The sequence below is a fragment of the Neomonachus schauinslandi genome, chromosome 7, assembly GCF_002201575.2.
Source record: "Neomonachus schauinslandi chromosome 7, ASM220157v2, whole genome shotgun sequence".
NCBI classification, from domain to species: Eukaryota; Metazoa; Chordata; class Mammalia; order Carnivora; family Phocidae; genus Neomonachus; species Neomonachus schauinslandi.
Window position 1 is genome coordinate 110,170,822 of NC_058409.1, and position 12,886 is coordinate 110,183,707.

The window sequence follows — 12,886 nt, forward strand, 5'->3', positions numbered from 1 at the left end:
CCTAAATGGCCACTGAGCCTGTCAGGCATGAAAGCCATGGGCTGTGTATAAAATTACTCCACTAGAAGAAAAACAGTAATTCAAGTGATAAGTGGTCACAGGTTCTTGGCTTCAATGCTGGGGTTCTCAGGGGTGGTGGAAATGGGGGAGAACTGGGGAACCCGTGCCCTGCCTATAGGAGGCGCTGCTCCCCCCTCCGGATAGTGGAAATACACCTGCTCTGATTTTTCAAGAAAAGCCAGATTTTTGGGTGAAATCACTTGATTTTTAAATGTTGACTATAAATTCCAGTTTAAAAGAGTGCAGGGGCTGACACTGTGGAGGCCAAAGTGTCTGTGATGGGAGTGGCTGGGGACCGTGTGGGCCTTCTCTCCTCCAACAGCCCCGGAGAGAGGGGCAAGACGCCGTACCTCTCCATAGCCACATCTCTCCAGCATCTCGTCGGACGTGTATCTGGAATGAGGCTCGTAGGAAATGAGGTCGGGGCGTTGTACCTCGTAGATGGACTTAACCTTGGGGAGAGCTGCCAGGTCTTTGTAATTAAGGATCTCATTATCCACTTTAGCCTGGGGAAGAGGAAAGGTACAGGAAAGAGGCAGAGAGATAAGAGGGAAAAGAGAGAGGAAACAAAAACCAGGCACAGGGGGAATGAGCTTCTCCAGTTTCCACTAAAAACAGAATATTAGGATGGAAGACGCACAGAATGTTAGAATCAGGCAGGTCTTAGAGGCCATCCTTTCCAACAGGGCTCACACTGGTTGAGCGCATTTTATGTGTGAGGCCATGCACTTTGCAGGTATTGTCTCCTCCAAGTGTCCTGATGCCTCTGTGGAGTCAGTGTCAATGTTATTACTGTTTTCCAGATGGGGCTCAGATGGTTCTGCACTTTGTGCCACTTAGCCAGTAGGTTTGAATCCTGTCTGAACTACCCAGCCTGGGTGGGGACTGCCTTCCAACCCCACGCAGGGAGGACATCTTCACTCACAGCTCCTTGAAGGTGATGGAGGTGGTAAAGACAGAATTAATCACAGAGAGTGAAACCCGAGCTAACATTTGGTGAGTACTTAGGATGAGGCAGACTCTGTCTGAAGTCCCTGGTAGGGATAGATACAACTCACGGTGCTACTTAGTGGGGCGCTAATACCATCTTCGTTTCTGAATAAGTAAACAGGCACAGAGAAGTCAATGAACTTGGCCAGGGTCACAAAACTAATAAGTAGCACAATCAGAATTCAAGCCCAGCCAGTCTAGCCTGAGGACTTGCCTTCCCAGCGGCCCCTGCTGGCTTTGCAGTGTGGGGAGCTCACTGTCTTACAGCCGGCAGAGGGCTGCCCTCGGAAAGCAGGCCCTACATTGAACTGAGACAAGCCTCTACCTACTACCTGACCTTGGCTGAGTCCAGCCCTCTAGAACAGCATGGATTAAGAGACAGCTTCCCCTTGCATGGGACAGACCACTTCTCATGGCTCCCGAGGCCCTGTCCTTTCCATGTCTGCACCCTCCAGCTGCTCCCTCTGTGCCTGGCTTCTGCTGTGGTCAACCAGGATCTGTCCCCCCATAACTACTGTGACTTGCAAGGTCCTGACGTGAGATAGATTGAGAGGCCACTAGACAGAGACTCCAGGGAAACTGTATTATCCAAATAACATTCTTCCAGTGCCTGGGGGCCCAGGTGAGTCTCAAGGACAAAACTACTGTAGAGAAAGCAACTTTCATAAAGACCTTACAAGCATTGCTATTCGAAACATATTCCAAGGCCCTTCCACCATTCTGTCCCCGTCCCAGCCCACTCTTGTTTGGACACTGTGCTGTTCATTCTCCATTGCCTCCAGATCCACCAAGCATTCCTCCTTGCCCTGATTTGGGCTCCGAGGCCCCATGGGCTGCATCAGAAGCTCCCTGGCTTTCAGCTGGGTGGGGCCAGTGGGGGGCACCTGCAGACTGGGGGGTGGTGGAGAGAGAGGCTGCGCACCTGTCCCCTGGCACTGCCCTGGCATCAGCGGCTGTGGTGGGCATGGCGCCCACCTGGGGCTGCCTTTCACAGCTCCAGCTTTTGCCGGACCTTCTCTTCAGGTCGAGGGTGGTGACAGTCCTGCTGTCGTAGACGCTGGATGCCGCACGATGTCTTGTGGGTCTCCTAACCCAGCTTAGGCCTCTGTAAATGGTCCCTTCACAAAACCGTCCTCAGCAAAACTCTCAGAAGTGTGCCATCTCATTTCTGCCAGAGCCTGCCCGGGTCAGGCACCACGTCTGTGCCAATTTGGGCATGTGTGGGCCAAGGGAACCTTATTAGGAAGGTCCCCTTGCTGAAGTAACTGCTGCCTTTTGTCGCGGGATGTTAGGTCTCGACCTTGAGAGCTCTTGGCATCTTGCAAACTTGTCTCGACCCATCAATATTCCTCTCAGTGCTTTAGTCCAAACCTCAAAAATACTATATGTATATTTCTTCTTATAGCTACTATGTTTATAGGGTTATAAATGAGCTTTAGATTTAGAGGCACAGTGACTGAACAGAGGCTTCCCAACATAATTAGCCAGGAAGGAAGGAAGAAAACACATGGAGCTGGTCAAAATCAAACCTCCTGAAGATTATTCTAGCAGTCAGTGGGGGGTGGGGCACAGTTTGAAAGAAACTGCCCCCCCTCCAGGTTCATTAATAATTCTATTTTTAATACCAAACCTCAGTATTTATGAAAATCAAACCCAATACTCTACCTCTCTGCGTGTTACTGCATGTCCCGAAAGTGGTCGGATGGTTCCTTCCCTGAGTTTGGAAGCCATGTTTGGAATGGTCTGATTTAAAACACGGCCCACGTGACATGTGCGGTCATTTCCCCAGAGCAGCTGAAGGTGAGGTGGTATAACAGGCAAGACAGGAGAGTACAAGAAGGGAGACACATGCCCTTGGCAGCATTCACGGATAGCTGAGCTCAGTGTACGAGCCCCCAGTTGGATGGTACAATGGCAGGTGTCCCCAGCTGCTCTTGTTCATCTCTATGGAGCTGACCCTCAGAGGGGCAGTCTTTCTCCAGGACTCCAGGGTGGACATCATTCATCATTAGGGCTAACTTGTTTCACAAAGGTAGCAGGGAAGACCAGCCAGGGATTAAAGGCATCAGAGCACTGCCATATATGTATCCCATGTTTGCACATCCTGGTAACTCTCCTGCAGACACGCTCACTTGTTAATAACCTTCCCCCGGTGTAGGCCCTGAAATTTAGCTCATTAATCCTGCTATGTCTGGCCCCATTCATAGCACTGAGGGGATAATCGTCTGTTTTTTTTCGGGACAGGAATCTTCAATGAGGATGGCCTGTGATCAAAGTGCTTGTCTTCTGTGGGAGCCGCAAGGCAGTATTGACCATATGGAAGTTGCTGTCAAAGATAACTCTTATGTCTGATTTTCATTTGAACAGAGGAAGAAAGGAAAGGAAACAGCCTCATTAGTGGGCATTATCCAGGGATCAAGGAGGAAACTGGATGTAGATTTGGGGTAGAATTATAATGGAGCAATGGTGGTCAGGGCCCACCCAGGGCTGACTGGTTTGGGGACTGTATCTAGAACTTCTTATCAGGAGCAGTCTTCCTGCTCTAGACCATTCCCCTCCCTCCACCCCTCCACCCAATTTTGGTCTTCTTGGCCCCTCCAGCTTGGGGAAGGCTGGAAGAGTCCATAGTCAGATGGCTCATCTCCTTTGCTCATCTCTGTCCTCCCTGGCTCTGCCTCCCTCACCTGCTTTAACTTACTTCTGTTTCTCTCTCAGGTCTGAGCTTAAATGTTTCCTCCTCAGGATTCTTCTTACAGTTGGCCCTAGACTATCTGTCCCTCTGTCCATCTGTAGCCTCATTAGAGTGCCCTGCACATTTTCTTCCTAGCACTTACCAGAACTGGGACTGCTTATCCATGGGTTATGTGGATAACACATATTCAATGTCATGAGGTGGTTCACCACCATTTTCCAGCACAGAAGCCAGCACTTAGCCCAGAGGAGACACTTAACACACATTTGTTGAATGAATGAATGAATGAATGAATGAAATATCCAAAGGACCTCTGAGGTCATCTGACTCAACTCTTGTCCTTTCTGCCATGTCTCTGCAAATGATGAGTGTCTTTGTTTGAATGCCTCTGAGGATGGGAGCTCAGACACATGCCTATGGTCTTCTCTGTCTCTGAACTCCTTATGTCACTAGAAAGCTCTTCTTTACATTTGCAACTCCCTTATGCCGTGTTTCCATATTCATACGGCTTCTTCTTCCATTCTGCCTTCTTATCACACACCCCTATCTCTACATTGACCTCCCACCCAGTTTCCACTCTGAATACCACTCTGACCCCAGAGTTTTGTCCCACTATTAGCTCAGTTAAGCAGTGGGGAAGGAGGCACACTGCGATGGTTTCAGAGCTCACCAGGGGCTCTTCTGTCTTTGACTTTTCTGTGCTCCTGTTAAACTTGACATTATCCCCATAGCTCTGTGTTTACTAGGCTCTGTGCTCCATGCGGGCAGGGTCCACGTCCTCCCTGTGCCCCACTGTGTCCCCAGGACTTAGCACAGAGTCTCTAGCACATGACAGACACACACGAGATATTAGTTGGATGAAAACCTGACAGCTGTCTTTGGCTGTCCTTAGAAACTCTTTAGGTAGCAGACCTACGGATAAGAAAGGCCTCTGGCTGGCTGAAAATTGATACATACGCAGATGACTCGGTTGGGTGACCCAATGCTGGATCCAGGGGGTGAGATGGAAGTTTCGGACGTCCGCCTATGCTGTGGGAGAGACCAGACAGAAGGAATGAGAAGCTGTACCTCCAGCCGGTGGGGAGGGGAGGAGGGACGGGGAGGAAGAAGGCAGCTCTGTAGGGAACAGCGACAACACAGTTAAATACACTTGCTGGCTTTCTGTACTTTCTCTTTATTTTCTGCCTTTGTAATCAATGTCTGAGTGTGAATGAAATTGGAAATGCACAGGACTTCAGGCTTTTGGACAGAATTTGGATTTGTGGGGTTTTTTTTTTTTTACATATTTGTAATTGACCTTTTAGATAGGCATTTATTCATAAAACTTTTCATTTGGGGTTATCCTGCCAATAATGTATTTACTTTAACAGGAATAAAATTGGTTAGTACTCATTCCTTAGCAGTTTGTTTATATAAAATGTACAAGCAGGTTAAACTTCCTGTAATTGCATAAAGTACTGATTCTTTACAGTGTATCCCTTGCAAATTGACATCAGCCTAAGCGATAAACTTAAAAAATGTTTCCCTGAACAATGGCAACGATGCGTTAATGGCTCCCTCGGCAGAAGGAGGGACTATGTCGACCTTCCTGCAAGCTGCGAGAGTGACAGAGTGACGGCATGCTGTAGTCAAAAAGCAAACAGCCTGGGAACTGAGGGCCCCTAGTGAGCTATGTGATTTTAGAGATCCCAGATTCCCAATCTGTAAAATGAAGGGGCTGGTCTGAAGGACTGCAAAATTGCTGGAGGATCTCTCAGGCCACAATTTAGAATTAAAGCATTCTACCTGGGGCTCTATAGCAGTGTCCCCTAAACTGTGCATTGTGAACTGGTGCTGATTCTGGCAAGATGAATTTAGGGGGAGCATTTGATGACACTGAGTTGCAAAATGGGAGAGTAAAACGTAAAATTGTATTTAATTTCTCTTTGTTAAATCAAGGAGGAAGTCTTAACTTAGTGCTGATGTATTTCAGCAACTTTCTCAACAGCTGTTCATTTCCTTTTTTTTTTTTTTAATAAAGAGAGTAGAGGCAACACCATCTAGCTGGAGTCTCTAAGATTTATTTTTAAGAAACATTTCCTTTTCATTGAATGTATTTTATGGTTACCTTCTATTTATAGCAAGTAATACTGGCTTTCTACTTGGCGATATAAAGTTTTATTTTAAAATAAGTTCCGTTTGGGGCGCCTGGGTGGCTCAGTTGGTTAAGCAACTGCCTTCGGCTCAGGTCATGATCCTGGAGTCCCTGGATCGAGTCCCGCGTCGGGCTCCCTGCTCCGCAGGGAGTCTGCTTCTCCCTCTGACCCTCCCCTCTCTCATGTGCTCTCTCTCATTCTCTCTCACAAATAAATAAATAAAATCTTTAAAAAAAAAAATAAATAAAAATAAAAATAAAATAAAATAAGTTCCGTTAAGTGAAGAGTAGTGGGTTGACTTAAAGAAGAATATTAAGTATGTAATGATACAGGGGGTGCACAGAGGTGGCAAAAACATCAGGGTTGTAGAAGGATAACTGAATTTGAGAAATGCCACCAAAAAGGTAGAAATTGAGGAAAGAAAGGTCAATTAGGTCTTTTTACATCTTAAATGGAGAGGACTTGGAAGAAACAGGGGGAAAAAAGCCCTCAAGGCTCAAACAAAATTATACATCAATAGACCAGTTCTTCTGCAAAATGTAGAGGCACTTTGGACGTCATCAAGTGCCTGTCCCCAGCATGTACCCAGCTTTCTGCTCCACAGCGTCAAGGACTCAGGAGCGGGGCTCCTCCCTGCCATCCTTGGATCAAGAACCCGGATTCATTCACAGGACTTCTTGGTACTAGTCAGAGCGCAGTAATTCAGCGGGACGCAGGACCGCAGGTGGCCCAGCGTGTTCCTGGGGACACTGGCCGCGCTCTTGCCAGCTGTATTACTGTAGGCAAATCACCACCCTTTTAGACTTTGAATTTCTCACCAGCAAAGAGAAGATACAATTCCTTGCCCCATCCGATCCACAGGCTTAAAGAAAGCAAATCCGACAGTGGCTGTGAAGATGCTTTACATACTATCAATTCCTGTATCCACGCTATTATTCCTAATAAATGACGTGAGGCTGGGGAAAACCCCCAGTGTGTCAGCTTCAACGAGGCCTCTTGGTGAGCAACGCTAAGGCGAGAGCCTGGCCCCAGAAATGCTAAAAACTCACAGTTTTACAGTTTTCAAAGTGTCTCCCATCCAATGTCTTTATCGCCTTAAATGCCCCACGAGGCAGGTGTTACCATTAAGGAAATCTAAGGATACGGGCACACATCTGGAAGTGTGCATACCAAGGAAAGACTCCCTACTAAAGCACAGTGCCCCCAACCAAGTGGCAAAAAGTGTGGTCGGATATCACTACCAGCTTGCTTACCTTTAACTTCTTCTCTGCCCGGGCTGCCTGTTTGCAGATGGGGTGCCAAACCTCAGAACCTACGGGCCAGCAAAATAACAAAGGCTCAGACCTTTCACATCTAGTAGCTCTCTCGCCACCCCTCACCTCTGTTTACTCCCTCGGCAGCACATCTGCCCTACACAGCAGCCAGGAGGACCCGCCTCCGGTGACCCAGGCTCTATGCTGCTCCATCGATCAACCACTCCCGCTCCTTCTGCCGGTCCAAATCCTACCCATTCCTCAAGGAGGTCCAGATCTCACACGGCATCTTCTTGCAACCTTTCTTACCTGCCAACAGGGAGTGACTTCTCTTTTCTCTGCGGTCCATAGTTCTTTGTATCTTTCTTAACACATACGACCTCAAATCACAGTGGCTTGTGGATTCATGACCCTAACTAAATTAGAAGCTCCTCCAGGCAGGGGCTGAGCTTTATTCATTGCTGGCTCTCCTGTAGCATCCAGCATGGGATCTTGCTCTCAGCAGAGGCCCCATCCATGTTTGTGGGGTGAACAGATGAATGGATGATTGGCAGTGAGTGACACGTAGCAGGTGGTCAATAAATACTTGTTGAATGAATGAATGGCAGTAGAGGTGAAATAAAGCGACAGACCATGATGACCTCCAGCCTTCCTTTCCCTTCAAAGACTTCTGACAGTGTACAAGAGCTGTCATACTGAAGGGGGGAGGTGTCATGATGTATAGCCTGCTTGAGGGCACTGTCTTGAACTGCTAATTCCTAAGAGGCTCCAGACTCTTCAAATTTAGTATATTGCAAATGCCTGCATTTTACTGTGTGTGTGTGTGTATGTTGGGGGGGGGGGGTTGTCCAGTTGGCCAGCCCCAAACCTGAGAGGCCAATTTGGAAAGGCATGAGCAACAGGTGGCTGGTCACATGTTGAGAAGAAGCCCCAAATATTACACATTCCCCAAAGAAGAAACAGGTGTCCTGGATTAGAAGGAAAAGTAGGAACATATTATCCCTCTGGTGCCATTGCTCTGATTACCAGCCCGAAAAGGAAAGGAGCCAGCAAATGGCTGGATTCCTGAGCACCCAGATGGTATTTGTTTGTCTGACTTTGTTTTTAGGATATACTTTCCATTATGGTTTGTTGCCTGGAACCCCCGGGACTGGAATGCTGGCCAAGTGATGGGGGTGGTGGTGTAAAGTTGAAAAATCAGCCCCCAAAATGTGATGCAGAGAGGATAGGCCCGAGGTAAGGAGCATGGGATCTTGTTTCTGGAGCCTGGATTCTTGCCTCTGCTTGGCCCCTAAAACATTCTCTCTTGCATCCCGGTTTCTTCATTGGAATAACAATGAGGTGGGATTGGGACAGTCTTGGAGGTTGTTTTCATCTCCAAATTTTTTTTTTTTTTTTTTTTTTTTTTGAGAGAATGAGAGACAGAGACCATGAGAGGGAGGAGGGTCAGAGGGAGAAGCAGACTCCCTGCCGAGCAGGGAGCCCGATGCGGGACTCGATCCCGGGGCTCCAGGATCATGACCTGAGCCGAAGGCAGTCGCTTAACCAACTGAGCCACCCAGGCGCCCTCATCTCCAAATTTTTAATTCTAGTCCTAGTTTGTCATTTATGAGATAGATAGGGATCTTTCAGTTTCGTTGGCTGATTTTCTTGTGAGCTCCTAGTAATTCAACATGAGTTCAATGCTTGCTAAGGTAAAGTGCAATGGTTCTTGGAGCCCAGTAGAGGGACTCCAGGACTGCGGCTCCGGGGAGCCTGGCCGTCACAGGGTGTGTCTGCTCCCAAGCGGTGGGTGGGGATCCTTGCTTCGGGGAGTTTTCGAGAGAGCATTTCCGGGTCCCGGGATGCTGCCGAATCCACCAGGAGCTGTTTATCCCAGTGGCTCTGGCAGGAAGCCTATGTCACAGGTCACCGTCGGCAACGGATGAGGGGGATACAGATGTCTAAGAAGGTCGTGAGATGAAGAGAAACAGGCATATGAAGGGCAAGGGTCAGGCAGAAGTCCTCATGGGGGGGAAATGATGTGTAAAGAGAGGAGGTCAGACTCGATGGTCTCTCCACGCTGCTCACATAATCTGTTCTGAAATAAAGCTGAGCCGCAAATGGCTTCAGCACTCAGCTCACAGGAAAGCAGGTTTATAGAAGAAGTGAGGGGGGAGAATCAAAAGGGAGAAAGAAAATATAATTAGAGATGAAAAGAAATCAGAAGTTTGGGAGTTGGCAGGATAGCATCTAAACTAAAGAGGGAAGGAATCTGTTGGTTGTGAGCAACAGACTTAGGTAAATTAAGGTAAGAAAAGGTGATCTGTTCATGAAGACCCCTAGGAAATGGTGGTTGGCTGAGCTTTTGCACTAGCCACCAGCTCAACGACATGCCACAGACAGACAGCATCCAGAGTGAAGAAGGTCGTTACTCTCTTCCATGCACTTTCTCCCCAGAGCTTAAGATAGCACCTGGCTCAAGTGTGTTTCCTAAAGACATAAATGAATGGCTGGTTGGATCCCACCTCTGTATTTTCTTTTTTTCTAAAAAAGGATTTTATTTATTTACGAGAGAGACAGAGACAGAGAGAATCTCAGGCAGACTCCGTGCTAGCGTGGAGCCTGACTTGGGGCTCAATCTCATGACCCTGAAATCATGACCCCAGCTGAAACCGAGTCAGACGCTTAACAGACTGAGCCACCCAGGTGCTCCCACCTCTGTATTTTAAAATGAGACACAGGATGAAAGGCACCCAGAGGATGATGGTAACCAGGATGGAGAGGGGACCTAAAATGAGGCCATAAGGCTGGGTCTTCACCATGGAGAAGAGACGACTTAGCAGAATAGTGAAAAAAAGGGTTTTGAGTATTTTAATGCCTCTTTGCGGGAAGAGCAATGAACTTGTTCTGCATGTCTTGTAACATAGAACAAGGACCAAGGGCAGAAGTTTCAGGGAAAGAAAATTCAATGTCTGAGGAGTGAATGGGTCCATTCTGAGAGTGAGCTCCCTGTCCCTGGAAGTATGTAAGTACACATTGGGTGGATACATGCTCAGCAAGGATATGATAGAGGAGACATATAATGAGGTATTTACACTAATGGATGTTTACTTTCCCTCCCAACCCTTGGAGATTCTGTGTTTTCATCTTCACAGATTTCTCTGTATAGAAAAAAATGAATTATTTGCCCCTATCCAATGAATTAGCCTGGAATGTAAGTTCTATAAGGAGCGGGATTCGCCTCTGTCTTATCTGCAGGTACAGCTGCAGGGACTGCAGATTCTCAATAAATACTCATGGAGTGAATGAATAAAACAAAAGAAACATGTTATTCTGTTTTAGGCCAGTTGAGTTCTCCAAGCTGGGCTCAGCGACTTGGACAAGCAGTACAATCTAGACTCTGATTTGACAGCTACAATTTCAGAGTGAGTTTCTATCAGAATATTCACTAGACTGGGGTCTGTCCAAGTGTGAGCTGTGGCCCAGTTGTCCAGAAGCCTGGTAAAACGCAGATTCCTGGGCTCCCATGGAGCCCCTGAAGTCACCTCCTGGGGGCGGGGCCTGAGAATCTGTGATACTAACAAGCTCCTGGGTGACTTAGGACTCCAAAGTGGAGAACCACGGGGCTGAATACTAGTTAACACTTCAACTTCGTTCCTTTGGAATGTGATGGGATAAAGAAACCAATTGTATAAGACAGAAGAACATTTTAATTTCTTGTAGGAAGTCAAGCCTTTTGTCTGGTTAGACTCCTGGTTCCATGAGTCATACCCTTGTCCTCTGAGACTGTCCCGGACAGTTCCAGGTCCTGTGGTTAAAACCTCCTGTTAAAGTTATGGAGTGAAGGGATTAGCTATTTCCATGTGAGCTGACTCAGAGGCCGAGATCGGAATCTGCAAAGCTGTCCCTCAGCCGGTGGTAAGGCTCTTCTTAATTCCTAGCAGAGGCAGCATCAGCCTTTTCTCTCCGACTGGTCACAGCACACCCCACATTTTGGGTCATTTTGGGGGGTTCTTTAATGTTTGGGGACCCACCCATCTCTCTGCTGGACCTTGAAGTTCAATTTGCCAACCTTTTTTTTTTTTGCATTAGTGGAGATTTTAATGCCGAAGCCAGACCTGGCACCACAGTCTTCCAGACCACCCAGCCAGGGTTGCAAACACAGCAGTGACTGAAACCGGCCCACCCAAAGGTTCTATTTGCCCAGCACAGCGTTTTTCAGTATCTGAATGCTTTTAGACCCTGCAGATGACCAGTGACCCTCCCTGCTGTCTGCCTCCCGGCCCTTCTCGTCCATTTCAGCAGGCATTTGGGTTTGCAAACCCGGATGCTAGCCAGGGTGTTCTCTCACAGCAGGTTTCTTCCCTGGATTTCTCTTGACCACAGCACGGTGAGGTTTCTCAAAGTTCTGCCTGTATGTCAGCAGCACAGCCTCTGTGACCTAGACTTGCTAGGAGCTTGGGATGGTTCTTTTAAAATCCCTGCCTGGACAGACAAATGTGCTGAATCCACACAGTGGAATAGCATTCAGCCATACAAAGGAATGAAACACTGATACATGTGACAACATGGATGGATCTAGAAAACATTATGCTATGCTAAAGTAAAAGAAGCCAGACATAAAAGCCTATGTATTATAGGATTCCGTCTATATGAAATTTCCCAAACGGGCAAACTATAGAGAAAGATAGCAGATTCGAAGTTGCCAGGCTCTACGGGGAGGGGGAATGGGAAGAGTTTAATGGGTATGGGTTTCCTTTTGGGATGAAAAAAATTTTTTTAAGATTTTATTTATTTATTTGACAGAGAGAGACACATCGAGAGAGGGAACACAAGCAGGGGGAGTGGGAGAGGGAGAAGCAGGCTTCCCGCGGAATGGGGAGCCCAATGCGGGGCTCGATCCCAGGACCCTGGGATCATGACCTGAGCCGAAGGCAGAAGCTTAAGGACTGAGCTACCCAGGCGCCCTGGGGTGAAAATGTTTTGTAACTAGTTAGAGGTGGTGGTTGTACAGCATTGTTAATATCCTAAAAGCTACTGAATTGTACACTATAAAATGGTTAATTTTTTTTTTTTTGATATGAGAATTTTACCTCAAAAAAATCCCCACTCCCTACCCCAAGAAGGTGGACAGCTCCTGTAGACCACAGGATACTCTGCTCTTCACTTATTACTAAAAAGTCCCAAACTCAGCAATAGGGAGAAGAGTGAGCCTTTCTGCTGAATCTGACATACAATAACAGCCGTATCATCTTTAGTATAATCTTGGGTACTGGTAAGTCTTTACCATGTATCAGGCAATCTATGCCTTATTTATTGTAATATTCTTACGGAGTTTGAATGCCAATTAAATCACTTCCTAGCTGCATCGTCAAGAGCAAGTGGGTTACCTCTCTGTGCCTCAGTCTCCCCACTGATAAAACGGGGATGATAACAGCATCTGCCTCAGAGGTCTGTTGTGAGCAGTAGTGAGTTTATATTCGTAGAGCACATTAGGACAAAGTCTGTTGGAGTTGGCACTATGCAATGTCAGTTGTTGTGATTATCATCATTTACCCTCCCCTACCAAAAAAAATCTCTGCCAGGATCCAGTCTGGGGAAGGGGAAAGGAGTACCCGAGAGACCTGAGGGCAGGGGGGTAGTGTTTACTCTTCTACTCCCGGGAGCCTTGGCCTGGGGGAGCGAGGCGCTTGCAGCAAGCACAGGGCTGGCTGCGCGGATGGAGTTGGAGAACAGAAGCCCGCCTTAGCAGCCAGCACACCCCTCTGGGAGGC

General features: G+C 47.5%; 1 protein-coding gene across 2 annotated transcripts in view; it reads right to left on the minus strand.

Annotated features, from left to right (window-relative positions):
• The window catches only part of ABLIM3 (actin binding LIM protein family member 3), a 110,639-nt gene that overhangs the window by 20,547 nt on the left and 77,206 nt on the right, over positions 1-12,886 (minus strand). For both annotated transcript variants that reach the window (XM_021700710.2, XM_044917156.1), the window contains exons 9-10: positions 7,131-7,189; positions 4,700-4,771 (exon numbers count right to left, since the gene is read on the minus strand). In XM_021700710.2, the coding sequence (XP_021556385.1) occupies positions 4,700-4,771; positions 7,131-7,189 (131 nt within the window). The remainder of the gene's footprint in view (positions 1-4,699; positions 4,772-7,130; positions 7,190-12,886) is intronic.